At 44.7% G+C, this 15,084-nt stretch overlaps 1 protein-coding gene across 1 annotated transcript; it reads left to right on the plus strand.

The window, feature by feature from the left end:
• The first annotated feature begins 5,549 nt into the window (after window positions 1-5,549).
• On the plus strand, window positions 5,550-14,587 carry DYDC2 (DPY30 domain containing 2). Its single transcript, XM_066348723.1, is given in 4 exon segments — window positions 5,550-6,218; window positions 6,993-7,115; window positions 14,062-14,280; window positions 14,282-14,587. Coding segments are annotated over 4 exon segments (621 nt in total). The 5' UTR covers window positions 5,550-5,999; the 3' UTR covers window positions 14,342-14,587.
• The last annotated feature ends 497 nt before the right edge of the window (window positions 14,588-15,084 follow it).

A 15,084-nucleotide genomic window follows, 5' to 3' on the forward strand; every position in this document is an offset into this window, starting at 1 on the left:
AAATAACATTGACAACTCAATATTATTTGAATTGGACTAAGATTTAAATGGGGGGGGGGGCGTGTTACAGATTCTTGCTGCTGTTTCTTGAAGATAACACACGGGAAGGGGACCGTGGTCCTTCAGAGAGAAACCTCTGTCCTCTTAAGTGTAGGGCCCCCTCGAGGGTCAGTCTCAGATCTATGGGTACCGCATTATGGGAGGTCCCAGGTGAGGCTTGTTTCCTTGCCTGACACGTTTCCTGTCCATAAAACCGCTGTAATACCCATCTCACGAAGGCTGTTGTAGGGAATGTTCTTTTTCCTATAAGAAAGCCCCTTTACACAGAATCAGCTGCCTCAAGCCTGGAGTTGTTACAAGAAATAAAGAGAGGTCCCTTGCCCAAGCCTGGGAGAAAGCCGGCGGACGGAGTGGGAAAGGAGGGGATACCAGCACGGTTGCCCGGTTTAGCAAATAAAAACAGAAACCCAGTTAAACTTGAATTTCAGGTAAATAAGGAATATTTACTATACTATACTTGTCCTAAAAGTTATTCCTTATTTTCTGAAATGCACGTTTAACTGGGCGTCCCGTGTTTCACCTAGCAACCCCTGACTCTGGGCGCTTGGCTCCTTTCCCATCCCGGTTCTGCCGAGTGTCCCCGCTGCCGGTCACCTTGGAGGAGGAAGAGGAGGAGGAGGAGGAGGAGGAGGGAGCTCGCCCCAGAGGCGCCTACCGAGCCCAGACGCTGAAATAACCCTCGCGGGGCTCGGAGAGCCTGGGCGTCGCCTGACCCCCCACACCGCTCTAAGATCAACAGCCCGAAACCGGGGCCGACCCCAGCCAAGCCCGAGCAGCCGGTATCCCAAACCGCGCCTGCTCTTTGCGTGCGCACACCCGGCGCACGCGCCAACCCTCCGCCCGCGAGTCGCGTCCCGTCGCTAGGCAACGAGCAGGCGCGCTCCGGTGCGAAAGAAGAGGAAGCAAACAGCAAATGGCACCGTCAGGTGAGTGGACCGTGCGTGGCGGCGAGAGAGAGAACGCGTGGCCGAGAGGAGGGGCTGCGAGGAAAGAGCCGACTTGCAACCTACAGGGTGCGAGGGCAGGGGGATGCAGAAGAGAGAAATTTGCGGGCGGGTAGGCCCGCGCGTCCTGGGAGAAATAAAGGGTCAGCGGGGTCACGGGAGGAGCCTCTGGACACCCACCACCATCAAGATCCCTGGCCAGAGGAGGCAATCGCTTCAAACTCCATGGCCCTATGTTTTCACTATTTAGCACCTTTGCGTTTCCTGGCGATCTCTGCCTGGTTCCTTTCAGAATCAGGTCAGGTGCCCCTACCTCCGGGAAGCCGTCCAGCCCCTCAGCAGGCCAAAGCCATTGCCCGCTTCCCTGGCTTAGTTTTGTGTACAGTACTCTGTTAGAATTTCCTATGCTCTATTTTAATTCATGTGTAGGGCAGCGCTCGGGTCATAAGTGTCAGAGTGGGCACTGACAGGTGGAAGAAAGCATGAGTGTGTGTGTGTGTGTGTGTGTGTGTGTGTGTGTGTGTGTGTGTGTTTAAAAGATTTTATTTATTGATAGAGAGAGGAGACAGAGAAGTGAGGCAGAAGCCCCGCTTGTAGTGGTTGCTTCTGGTATGTGCCTTGCTTAACTGGGCAAGCCTAGGGTTTTGAAGCGGGGAGAGGACCTCAGCATTCTAGTTCCATGCTTTATCCACTGCATCAGCACAGGTCAAGCATAAGCTTTTGCTTGGGCTCACAAGCATCAGAGCCCTAGCTGTTTAAGTCATGAACTATTTACTGAGCACCTACTGTGTGCCTTGCTGTGTGCCTACTGTGAATAGATTATGAACAAAGACAATCTCCATGCTTATTGATCTGCTTATATAGTGCAAGTCCGTGGGCAAGAGGGGCCAGTGTAAGCAGACCCTCCAGGGGCTCTGGGAAACTCTGAAGAATACCTCCGTCCCCAGTGGTGAATGTGCCCTGAGTTGCTGTGGAGTGGGCTATAAAAGGCATCCCTTTGCCCCCTCCTTCTCCAAGCCTCACATGTGGTTCTTCATTGTGGCTCAACTGTCTTTGCAACAAGTCAACAATATTTTATTGAAACCATTGTTGAAAAATGTGCAAATTGGAGCATATGCTTTCTTCAGAAAGGGTTTGCCACACACACAGTGTGGCAGCCACCCAAGGACTGGGGGTGGAGAGATACTCTGGCAATGCAAAAGTGACGATTCTACCTTTCGGAAAGGGCAGTTCTACAGTGATAAAGGCAAAGTAAGTTTGTAACTGCAAATCACCTGAGGGTTTTGTTAAACTGTAGACTTAGTCTATAGGCCTAGGGTGGGACCTGAAAATCTGCATTTCAGCCAACCCCCAGGTGATGCAGTGCTGCTGATCATGGACCACCCTTGAGTAGATGGGGTGCAGAAGATAGGTTATCCAGCCTGACCTGTGGTGGCACAGTGGATAAAGTGTCGACCTGGAACGCTGAGGTCACTGGCTCGAAACCCTGGGCTTGCCTGGTCACATATGGGAGTCTTTGCTTCCTGCTTCTCTTCTCACCCCCCTCCCTTTTCTCTAAAATGAATTTTTAAAAAAAGAAGATAGTTTATCCAGGTGCATTGGTTCAGGTGGGCCACAGGTTGGCAGAACAAGACAATGCACACCCCCATTACCATCCTCCACCACTACTCATGGTGGGGAAGGGGAAGGAAACTTTACCCTCAAGGTTCTTTCAGCTGGTCTAATAATTAATTAAACGTAATATAGATTAAAAAAGGAAATGACCAAATTTAATTACATATGTATGGGAATCCTGCATACATGAGAGAGTCAAATCCCACATATGTGAGAGGTTGAAAGACAGGGAAAATGAGCTTTATATGGCATTCTGATCTAAGGATCACCTTTTAGACTTCAGAAGGTAATTGAAGGGCACTAAGGAAAGCAGATGTTCCGTAATTAGAAGTTTTCCCTTCCCTATGCATAGGTTAAAAATGTTATCTCTGATAATCTCTTATTTTGGACAAAGCTCCTGATTCAAATTTTCCTAGGTAGTGTGTAGGTAGGGGCACAGAATATTCTGTCTTGAGCCCAAAGGATCTTAGCTGCCTTTAGCTCAGAACAATTCACATATCATAGAGGCACATCTTGGAGTGACTCATTCTGAATACACCAAACTTCAAACACATTTATTTTACAGTTTTTGAAGTCAGAAATCCAAATTGAGTCTTACAGGGCTAAAAACAAAGCGTGGGCAGGACTGGTTCCCTCTGGAGGCTTTAGAGAATCGTGTCCTTGCCTCTTCCTGCTTCTGGAGGCTACCCACGTTCCTTGGCTCATGGTCCTGATTCATGTCAGCTTTTCTCCCTCTCCTTTCATCATCACATCCTATCTGACCATACTATGGCCCTCCTGTAAAGACTCTGTGGTTACACTGTGCCTGCCTGGATAATCCAGATAATCTTCCCAAATCAAAATCTTTAATCATACCTGCAGAGTCTTTGCCGTATAAGGTGACATATTGTGTAGGTTCCAGGTATTAGGACTTGGACACCATCGGGAGCCATTATTCAGCCCTACCACACTGTGTACTTCCTAAAAACAAGGACATTTTCTCACTCATATTTCAATTACAAAACCAGGAAATTTGACCTTGATGCAATTCTATTATATAGTCTACAATTCACATTTAGTTTATCCAGTTTTCCTAATAACGTCCTTTATAGAAATTTTCTTTTCCCACTCCAGATCCAATCCAAGATCATGTAATAGTTATGCCTTTTTGGCTTCGTCTGATGTGGAGTGTGGTTCCTCATCTTTTTTTGACTTTCATTAGAGTTCAGTCAGTTGTAGCCTCTCTCAGTTTGGCTTTGTTTGATGTTTCCTCAGTCAGGTTCAAGTTTCGCATTTGGGGCAGGAATCCACAAAAATGTATTATACCCCACTAAGAAGTGTATTACATCAGGACACATGTGATGTCACTGTTCCTTATTGGTGATTTTTACTTTACTCACTTGGTTAAGGTTGCATTGGCCAGGTTTTAGCACCGTCAAGTGTCTGTATTTCCTATTGAACTTAATATGTAATTTTTTTTTTTTTTTTGTATTTTTCTGAAGTGAGAAGCAGGGAGGCAGAGAGACAGGCTCTCACATGCACCCGACCGGGATCCACCTGGCATGCCCACTAGGGGGCAATGCTCCGTTGCAACCGGAGCCATTCTAGTGCCTGAGACGGAGGCCATGGAGCCGTCTTCAGCGCCTGGGCCAACTTTGCTCTAATGGAGCCTTGGCTGCAGGAGGGGAAGAGAGAGATAGAGAGAAAAGGGAGGGGGAGAGGTGGAGAAGCAGATGGGCACTTCTCCTGTGTGCCCTGGCAGGGAATCGAACCTGGGACTTCCACATGCCGGGCTGATGCTCTACCACTGAGCCAACCGTCTAGGGCTTAATATGTAATTTGTAGTGAGAAACTTTGAAACTATATAAATATCCTATTCTTTGTCAAATATTCACCGAATTTTAGTATTCATTGATGATTCTGCCTTGAATCAGTTACATTACGATGGTTAGACAATGGTGATATTTTTTAAAACTCCATCATTCTTTCCATATTTATTAGTTGGCATTCTACTTGCTGTCCTCCCATTCACTTATTTATTTTTATACAGAATCATGGATTCTTATTTTACTCAATTGGTTATAATCCATTACAGTCATTAGGTATTTTGATGATTAAATTGCCCCTGATTTGGCCAGTAGCATCTCCTTCAAGCTGCCTCCTGTGTCCTCAACCATCTTATTTTTCAACATTTTCTTCCTGGGACAACAAAATGTTCCACGTTTATTAGATTCAGCCTTGGAATTAGCCATTTCTCCAAGGAGCTCTGATTCTTTTTAAGTGGTGACAGCTGTTTAGACAAGTTCTGTGTGCTCAGTGGGCTTATTGCTACTGAAGTGTTCTTGCTTCTAGGCCTTTGCAGTGAGAAGAGCTATGAAATGTGTATTTTTTATATTCATATCTATGTATCTATCTCTCCTTCCTTAAATTGAAAATATGCCTCCAGAAAATGTTTAGCCTGGATCGAAGCCTTTATTAGTCACTTTATTATTAACTCTTATGTAGTTAAAACATGTAAACTTCAGGAAGATGGAGTTGGTCAGGAACAGGCCAGATTTTATGCCATTTTACATCACAGTCTTCCACCAGAATGACTAATGTTTATTAAACATGATGTGCCAGGCTTAGCACTTTATATGTCATTATTGCCTTTAATTCTCACAATCATGAGGCACATACCTTTGTTACTCTGTTTTACAGATGAGAAAACCAAGGCTCACAGAGACGGGTGACTTGCTGAAGGCCACACAGCTCATAAGTGGCAGAAACTGTACTGGAACTTGGTCCGTCGCTCCTGGAGTCTGAAATTGTGCCGCTGCACTACACCACTTCTCACTGGGGCCTAACTCAGGCTAGACTGCCCAGCTCTTGAAATCTGATTGATAGCAAATCCAGGAACATCAGCTCAACCTAAAGTAATTTGTTGCTTAAAATATAGAGAATGGAATATTATTGTGTTAAGTGCTGGCAGAGCCACTGCTCAGCAGTAGTGACAATGCCTGGCATTTTCCCTCTCTCTTCTCGCCAGGGCTTCTCAGTGGCCCCTTGTGAAATAAGCAAGCCTGTCTTACCTATGTCATAGATGACTGTTGCTACCAACCTCACAATAGCACAGCTTGTTGGGTGTTCAGAGCCTCTCTCTGAACCCATGGTTGCTCAGTTATTTCCTCTCCACTCAAAGATAGAAATATGTGGGTAAGGGAGGCCTGAGCCACCCTTAACCTCCAATCCAAGTGGATGTCATGCCTGCACTTCTAGGACTTATTGTCTGACCTAGGAGAGCTTTAGGAAAAAGTCCATTTGAATGTAAGAGTTATTGGCATATGTGTATTTATTGATTCTTTAGGGAAGGGTGGGATCCAGAAACATCTCCTATCCTGAAGTGAATCCTTATTGGTTAGAATGTGTCTATTTTTTAAAATCAAATTAGATTTGCAAAATAGCGTAACTCTTCTGATGCACCAAGTCCACAGGATGGAAACTGATTACCTGAAGAGGTACTTTGGAAATTGCCTCGCCCAGGCACTGGCAGAGGTGGCAGAGGTTCGGCCCAGTGACCCTATAGAGTACCTGGCTCACTGGCTTTACCATTACAGGCAAATCACTAAAGCAGAAGAAGAGGTATGTGTGTGTGTGTGTGTGTGTGTGTGTGTGTGTGTGGTGCGCGCCCTGGGTCAGCTTGGGGAGGGCTTTCCAGCTTTCCCAGAGTAATTTGAAATCCAAGGCTGAATTCTGGAGCTGGCCTGGGGCATTTGTGGTTTATTCAGCATGGTGGGGTGGGGGGTGGCTTAGGCCCAGGTATCCTAGAAGCACAGGAAGTCTAGTGAGACTGAAGAAGGAATCCAGCCTTTGCTGTATAGCTCAGTTGGTTAGAGCATTATCTCAAAGTGCAGAGGTTATCAGTCCAGTCTCCGGTCAGGGCACATGCAGGAACACAGCAATGTTCCTCTCTCTCTCTCTCTCTCTCTCTCTCTCTCTCTCTCTTTCCTTTCTTCTCTCTAAAATCAATAAAATAAAAATTTTTAAAAAAGGAGGAATCCATCTCACAGGGGTGAGGAGTGGTGGGTTTGGAGATACTAGCAGGCTACGTGGATTGCAGGAGCAGACTCTGGAGGGCGGAGGGGCCTGAGGCTAATCCCAGGGCCAGAGGGCCCCTTTGTAGGAGCAGACTCTGGAGGGCGGAGGGCCTGAGGCTAATCCCAGGGCCAGAGGGCCCCTTTGTAGGAGCAGACTCTGGAGGGCGGAGGGCCTGAGGCTAATCCCAGGGCCAGAGGGCCCCTTTGTATGAGCAGACTCTGGAGGGCGGAGGGCCTGAGGCTAATCCCAGGGCCAGAGGGCCCCTTTGTATGTGCTTCTCAGGGACTGATCGGATTCATCTCTGTCACAGCACCCCAGGATAGGCAGGAGAAGGCCCAGCTGGAGGAAGAATACGATAATAGCCTCAAGGAAGCCAAAATGACAGAAATGCTGAAGCAAGAAGAGTATCAAATTCAATAGGAGTGTGGAAAGTCTCACCAGGTAGGGAGGAGGCTGAGCTCAGCATTGACCACACACGTCCATGATAGATACCAGGAAATCCACAGTGAGCCTGGCCACAGTGCAAAGCATACTGAGGCCCCCATTAGCTCACTTTTTCCTCTGTGTTTATATGTAAACCAACCTTATTGACAATAATTCTTGTCAATGAGAAAAGAAATTGCTTAAAGGCAATTCCAGGTCCCTGGCCAGTTGGCTCAGTGGTAGAGCATCAGCCAGTGTGTGGATGTCTTGGGTTCAATTCCCAGTCAAGCCACACCAGGGAAGCAGCCATCTGCTTCTCCACCTCTCCCCTCTGCCTTCTCTTTCTCTTTCTCTCTCTCTCTCTCATCTTCTCCCACAGCCTTGGCCCAGTTGGTTCAAGTGCATCAGCCCCAGGTGATAAGGATGGTTCCGTGGAGCCTCCACGTCAGGCACTAAAAATAGCTTGGTTGGGAGCATGGCCCCAGATGGGCAGAGCATCATCAGCCCCAGACGGGGGCTGCTGGGTGGATCTCGGTCTGGTCGCATGTGGGAGTTTGTCTCTTTATCTCCCCTCCTCTCACTTGGAAAAGAAAAGAAAAATTAAAAATAAGTAAATCAGTTCCATTTTAGATTTTAGGAAATACCTTAGATGTTAGTGGTTTTAAAAATCAAATTTTTTAAAAATCTAATATGTCACTTAGAATATATTTTTATTCAGGATCCTTTGAGCCCTTTTCAAAAATTATTCAATATTTTTCAGAAGCAAAATATGGTTTTCATATACTTCAGATACATTATTTTATTTACGCTATACTATTTACTTAAAAGTATCTTTTTGTTGTATGCTATTTATTTTATGTGTCAAGCGACAGCCACAAATGCCACCTCTGTAATGCTATTATCATGTGTATAATAACTTTGAATAGTTGGAAATAACAGTATTCATTCATCTAACAAGCATATCTTCATCTCCATAATTTTTGCCACAATCTTCTGGAAAATATATTATTCTGTATTTTCTACAATGTACATGATATCCATATAGGAAATTGACTTACTGGCTTGATATCTGACATCTTTGTAACTATCACTATATCTCGTGCATTAAATGCACTCTTTTATAATTAACTAGCTATTGCTAGTTCCCAAAGACCACTTTGGTGAAAATATTAGGCTTATTTACATTTATACGAATATGCTCAGCTTTTCTCATAAACAATTAATAGATTTTTTTTTAAAGTCTGGATGTTTCATAAATAAATCAAAATGAAGATGATTTTATACTGTTGTTACACAATAGTCTAAGTGAGCCCTTCCACCGGAATATTCTTAGAACAGTTGTTAGGAGATAGTAGAGGTGAGATCATTAGGCACAAGTTTGCATCACCTTACTGTCTACTCAAATACCCTTTTTAAAAAAATTTTTAAATGTTATTTATTATTAAGTGAGAGGCAGGGAGGCAGAGAGACAGACTCTAGCAGGCGCCCCAGCCAGGATCCACCTGGCAAGCCCTCTACTGAACAGTGCTCTGCCCATCTGGGGTCATTGCTCTGTTGCTCAGCAACCGAACTATTTTAGCACCTGAGGCAAGGCCATGGAGCTATCCTTAGCACCTGGGGCCAACTTGCTTGAACTGTGGCTGCAGGAGGATAACAGCGAGAGAGAGAGAGAGAGAGAGAGAGAGAGAGAGAGCAAGGGAGCGGGAGGGGTAGAAAAGCAGATGGTTGCTTCTCCTTTGTGCCCTGACCAGGAACTGAACCCAGGACTTCTACACACTGGGCCAATGCTCTACTACTGAGCCAACTGGCCAGGGCCTCAAATCTTTTTCTAACTACATGCTTCACTGTTAATAGAAAGACTCCCCAAACCCCATCCTGCTTTTATAGTGCCTTTATTAAGGAAAACTTTGCTTACATCAATACTTTGGATTATCCCTTTGTGTTGCACTCAAGGAATCATGCCTTGTAATAATATTTCCTAGCAAGATTTAGATGAATAATATGTATGCTATTATGGGGGTCCTCAGGTTATGACACAGTTCCATTCTTATGCCAATGACAGAACACGAATTTTGGTGTAAGTTGAAACACACCCTAGCCTAAGTCACCTATCCTAACACAGTTGTAAAATAATCATTTAGAACATAAAAACAAAACTGAGCCACAGAAAAAGGAAAAGGACATAAATATAGGAGCCATGATAAGGGCCAAAACATCACCAAACAAAGCAACAAAAATAGAACACTTGTGCTTTTAACAGTCCAAAATAGCGTAGGTAAGTGTACTGGGGGACGCCAACCCCTCACTCACATGCCGCGTTACTGCGTATTCCCCCACTGCACACAACCAAACTAGTTCACTCAGGTAGTCGTAAGTATGATGCTATTAGCATAAGCTGAAACACTCCCGTCTCAATTGTTTAAAGTTTATATGGGAGTGAGTGTCACAAACTTGAAATGTTGTATGTCGAGACTGTCGTAACCTGAGGAACCCCTGTATTTGGCCAAGGTGAGACAAAAGTGATTGTAAGGGGAGCTCTGAGTTCTCAGTTTTAGGAAAGAGTTCATATGCAAGTTGTAGTTATGAAAATTGATTCCCTTTGTGAGAATAACAAAGAGAACCCAACAGTGATCTAAAACAAAGCTGAATGTATTGCTTCCTTGGCCAAGGAGAGCCATGTCATTCAAGTGCAAGTTACTCTGCTAGTATAAATTTAAAGAGCTTGATATCTGACATCTTTGTAACTATCATTAAAGGGCAAAGAGGTGGGGGTACATCAAATAAGACAAGATTCTAAATTCTGGTTTCTTGGTGACTGAGGTGAGTTGCAGACTATTCCCTGCTACAGATCACCTACAAATTTTGTGTCATAAGTGCTGTAAAAACCTAATCTTAAACAGACTCTGGATGGATTGCATAAAGTTTCAGCAGACATGCTGATTAAACTGATTGGCTTATACACACATACTAAAAGCTCTGCAAGATTTTCCTTAATGTCTTAAAGCACGGGTCGGGAACCTATGGCTCGTGAGCCAGATGTGGCTCTTTTGATGGCTACATCTGGCTCGCAGACAAATCTTTAATTAAAAAAATAATAGCCAGTTGGCTCAGTGGTAGAGCGTCGGCCTGGCGTGCAAGGGGTCCCGGGTTCGATTCCCAGCCAGGGCACACAGGAGAGGCGCCCATCTGCTTCTCCACCCCTTCCCCTCTCCTTCCTCTCTGTCTCTCTCTTCCCCTCCTGCAGCGAGGCTCCATTGGAGCAAAGATGGCCCGGGCGCTGGGGACGGCTCCTTGGCCTCTGCCCCAGGCACTAGAGTGGCTCTGGTCGCAACAGAGCGACACCCCGGAGGGGCAGAGCATCGCCCCCTGGTGGGCATGCCGGGTGGATCCCGGTCGGGCGCATGCGGGAGTCTGTCTGACTGTCTCTCCCCATTTCCAGCTTTGGAAAAATACAAATAAATAAATAAATAAATAATAATAACGTTAAAAATATAAAACATTCTCATGTATTACAATCCATTCATTTTCTACCACTCATGTTCATAGTTGAGGGTGGCTGGAGCCAATCACAGCTATCCTCTGGAACAACATCAAATTTTTATTGGATAATGCATAATGTACACGGGTCATTGTGAGGTCAGGAAGTAAACTTCCCTGCTCTTAATCAAGTAGTCATCTAGCTAATTGCAGAAACCCTACTGACGAAGAAGATTGCTAAAAGAAAAAAGGTTGAGGAGTATCGTACTTTTCAGCAGGAATTCAGAGGCCTTTGTGCAGAGAGCAGGTTCTGCAATGTGTCTAATATGCAATGGTAAAATTGCATTGATGAAATGGTCAAATATAAAGCGGCACTTCGACACATGCCATACTACATTTGCATCGAAATATCCAGCAGGGGACAGCAGGAAGAAAGCATGTCAAGACCTACTGTGCAGAGTGCAAGCTAGTCAGCAGCAACTCTGTTTGGACCCAACAAGGTGACTGGAATTCGGCTAGCTTTGCTGGTGCTTTAGCAATTGTGAGAAACGGAAAGCCATTCACAGATGGGGAGTATGCCAAATGTTCATGCTTGATGTTGCCAATGAACTTGACAACTTTTCAGATAAAGACTAGATAATCGAACGAATAAAAGACATGCCTCTGTCAGCAAGAACTGTTCACGATTGTACCATCATGATGGCAAATCAAATTGAGGAAACACAAGTGAAGGACATAAATGCAGCACCATTCTTTTCTCTCACTTTAGATGAGTCAACAGACATAAGCCATTTATCCCAGTTCAGCGTGATTGCAAGGTATGCTGTCAGTGACACACTATGTGAGGAAAGTCTTGCTGTTTTGCCTGTGAAAGAGACAACAAGAGGGGAGGATTTTTTCAAGTCTTTCACTGAGTTCACTAAAGGAAAAAATCTACCAATGGATAAACTTATTTCGGTGTGTACTGATGGTGCTCCATGCATGGTGGGGAAAAACAGAGGATTCGTAGCGCTTCTTCGTGAACATGAAAAGAGACCCATCCTAAGTTTTCACTGCATCCTACATCAGGAGGTGCTTGGTGTTCAGATGTGTGGCGAGCAGCTTGGTGAGGTGATGTCGCTGGTCATTGAGGTGGTCAACTTTATGGTTCCCTGAGCTTTAAATGATCGTCAGTTTAAAACTGCTGGATGAAGTTGGGAATAATTATCCTGGTCTGCTTCTGCATAGCAGTGTGCATTGGTTGTCAAGAGGGAAGGTGCGGCCCTGGCCGGTTGGCTCAGCAGTAGAGCGTCAGCCTAGCGTGTGGAGGACCCAGGTTCGATTCCCGGCCAGGGCACATAGGAGAAGCGCTCATTTGCTTCTCCACCCCTCCGCCGCGCCTTCCTCTCTGTCTCTCTCTTCCCCTCCCGCAGCCAAGGCTCCATTGGAGCAAAAATGGCCTGGGCGCTGGGGATGGCTCTGTGGCCTCTGCCTCAGGCGCTAGAGTGGCTCTCGTCGCAACATGGCGACGCCCAGGATGGGCAGATCATCACCCCCTGGTGGGCAGAGCGTCGCCCCCTGGTGGGCGTGCCGGGTGGATCCCGGTCAGGCGCATGCGGGAGTCTGTCAGACTGTCTCTCCCTGTTTCCAGCTTCAGAAAAATGCAAAAAAAAAAAAAAAAAAAAAAAAAAAAGAGGGAAGGTGCTCAGCCATTTCACGGCTTGTCTGAGCGAAATCCGACTTTTTTTGAAATGAAAAATATCGAGCATCCTGAGTTAGCTAACACTGAGTGGCTCCTGAAGTTCTACTATCTCGTGGACATGACTGAACATCTGAACCAGCTCAATGTGAAAATGCAAGGTGTTGGAAATACAGTCCTATCCCTTCAACTAGCAGTGTTTGCATTTGAAAACAAGCTGGAACTCTTCATCACAGACTTTGAAACAGGTTGTTTACTACACTTTGAAAAACTGGGTGAGTTTAAAGATGCATGCACAGCAAGTGACCCTGCTCAACATCTTGATCTCCAGCAGCTAGCAGGCTTCACATCTAATCTCCTGCAGTCATTCAAAGCACGCTTTGGAGAATTTTGTGAGCACACTCATCTTTTTAAGTTCATCACCCATCCACAGGAGTGTGCAGTGGACAGCGCCGACCTGAGTTACATCCCCAGTGTCTCCATCAGAGATTTTGAGCTACAAGCTGCTGACCTGAAGGCCTTAGACATGTGAGTGAATAAGTTCAAGTCACTGAATGAAGATTTGGAAAGACTTGCAGGACAGCAAGCAGAGTTGGCGAGCAAACACAAGTGGGGAGAAATGAAAAACTTCAACCCATGGACCAGCTGATTGCCAAAACCTGGAACATGCTTCTCGTCACATACCACACACTGCAGCATGTGAGTATTGCTGTACTGACAATGTTTGGCTCTACGTATGCATGTGAGCAGTCTTTCTCACATCTAAAGAACGTTAAGACCAATCTACGATCACATTTAACGGATGGAAGTTTCAACGCCTGCATGAAGCTTAACCTCACCACGTATCAACCAGACTACAAAGTCATCAGCAAAACCATGCAGCACCAGAAGTTGCATTAATGGTAAGAAGTACTTTATTCATCATTGGTTAGAAACAGCATAACAACGTTATTAAAAAGAATTCAGAGACTTATTGTACTTTAAAAGTGTTGGTCTTACATAATATGCACACATTTACTTGTATTTAGTGTTAAACATATTATATGGCTCTCGCGGAATTACATTTTAAAATATGTGGCGTTCATTGCTCTCTCAGCCAAAAAGGTTCTCAACCCCTGTGTTAGACTGTTAGTTATTGTCTCATAGGTCAATGAGACTGTCCATTTTGTTTTCAATCTTTTTTTCTTTGTGCCTCAGTTTGGATGATTTCTTTTGAGCTGTGTCCCAAGTTTACTGCCCCTTTTCTTCTGCAACCTCTGACATTCTATTTAGGGATTTAATAATTTATTTCATTTTGAATATTGTTCTTTTCAATTCTAGAATTTCTATCTGGTTCCTTTCTATAATTTCCATTTTCTCTGCTGATACATACCCTGTCTTTTCACTCATTGTGTTCGTTTTTCTCCTTTAAATTTTTGAAAATATTTTAATAGCTGTTTTAAGTCCTTATCTGCTAATTCCACCATCTGTGTCATATTGAGGTCTGTTACAATTAAGTTCTTTTTCTTTAGATTATTGTCCACATTGTCCCCTTTCCCATGTCTAATAATTACTGTGTGCTGAGCACTGCAGGTGAGGCTTTGTGGCAGCGAGACTGTGTTCCCCTCTGTAGGTGCCTAGTGTCATTCTGGCAGGCAGTTAAATAATTGCTGAACCATCTTGACCTGTCAGACTTTTGTTTTATGTTTTGCTGAAACAAGTCTGTTTTCATTTGGTTCTTAGTCTTAAGCGTGAAAGTGGAAATATTGCCATACCAAGTGTGCTTTAGTCTCTGCTAAGGACTTATCTGCTTTTTTGTTTTCTATGTAGCCACCGAGAGCTGTAGCTAGTTCCACAAAGACCAAATTCAAGCAGGAGAAGACAAAACTCCTCGAAAAGGAGGCCTCGGAACAGGAATGCCTGCCAGATACATCCATTGAAATTCCAGGAATGCCTCAACAGACACCTTCTGCTGACCCACCTGACCAGATGGATAGGAATGCTGGAACTTCACAGGAGATAAATTGCTAGGCTTTTCAGCACAGTGCAGACCAGTGCTCCTGAAATGCATCCTGGTTCCAGATCCCCTCCCCAGGTTATCAGAAGGTAGATAATTCTAGTGATGGTTCTCTCAAAACTGAAGGTGAACGTAAAATGGCCATCCAGAAGAGCTCTAACCTGAAGGTGAGAGCTACGTGGACAAAACCAAGATCTGAGGGGCTGGAAGTAGGTATCTGCAGGGACTCTCCAGCCCAAGTCCTGTTCTGACAGCCCTAAAAATTCTCTAATCATATGAAAATTAGTTATAAGATAAAATGAACTCATAATAAGGATTTAAAATAAGTGACCAAACTGATGAGATGTTTTCTTCTTATGTCATCATTTTATTTTTTTGAGACGAGACAGTGAAAACATAGCCTTCTCATGTGTTCATGTCTTCACTTTACTAAACGTTGAAGTCGGGTCCCTCAGAGTATTACACCTGTCCTAGAGTGTAACACTGACAACAGGTATTTTGAAACAGCTCCAGTGTCAGTAAAACTCAAAGGTTGGAACATTTTTCAAAATTATTTTCCATTTATAGTCATTCAAATATCATCTATGTTACTGACTTCAGATTTATATCTTTAATCAAGATTTTCTTCAATTTGACTTCCTGCTCGACATTTGCTTGAATGACCAATAAACATCTCAAAACTTAACTTATTCAGCCTGACCAGGCAGTGGCTCAATAGATAGAGCATCAGACTGGGATGTGGAGGACCCAGGTTCAAAACCGCGAGGTCGCCAGCTTGAGCCCAAGGTCGCTGGCCTGAGCAAGGGATCACTCACTCTGCTGGAGCCCCCTGGTCA

The sequence above is a fragment of the Saccopteryx leptura genome, chromosome 9 (assembly GCF_036850995.1).
Source record: "Saccopteryx leptura isolate mSacLep1 chromosome 9, mSacLep1_pri_phased_curated, whole genome shotgun sequence".
NCBI lineage: Eukaryota > Metazoa > Chordata > Mammalia > Chiroptera > Emballonuridae > Saccopteryx > Saccopteryx leptura.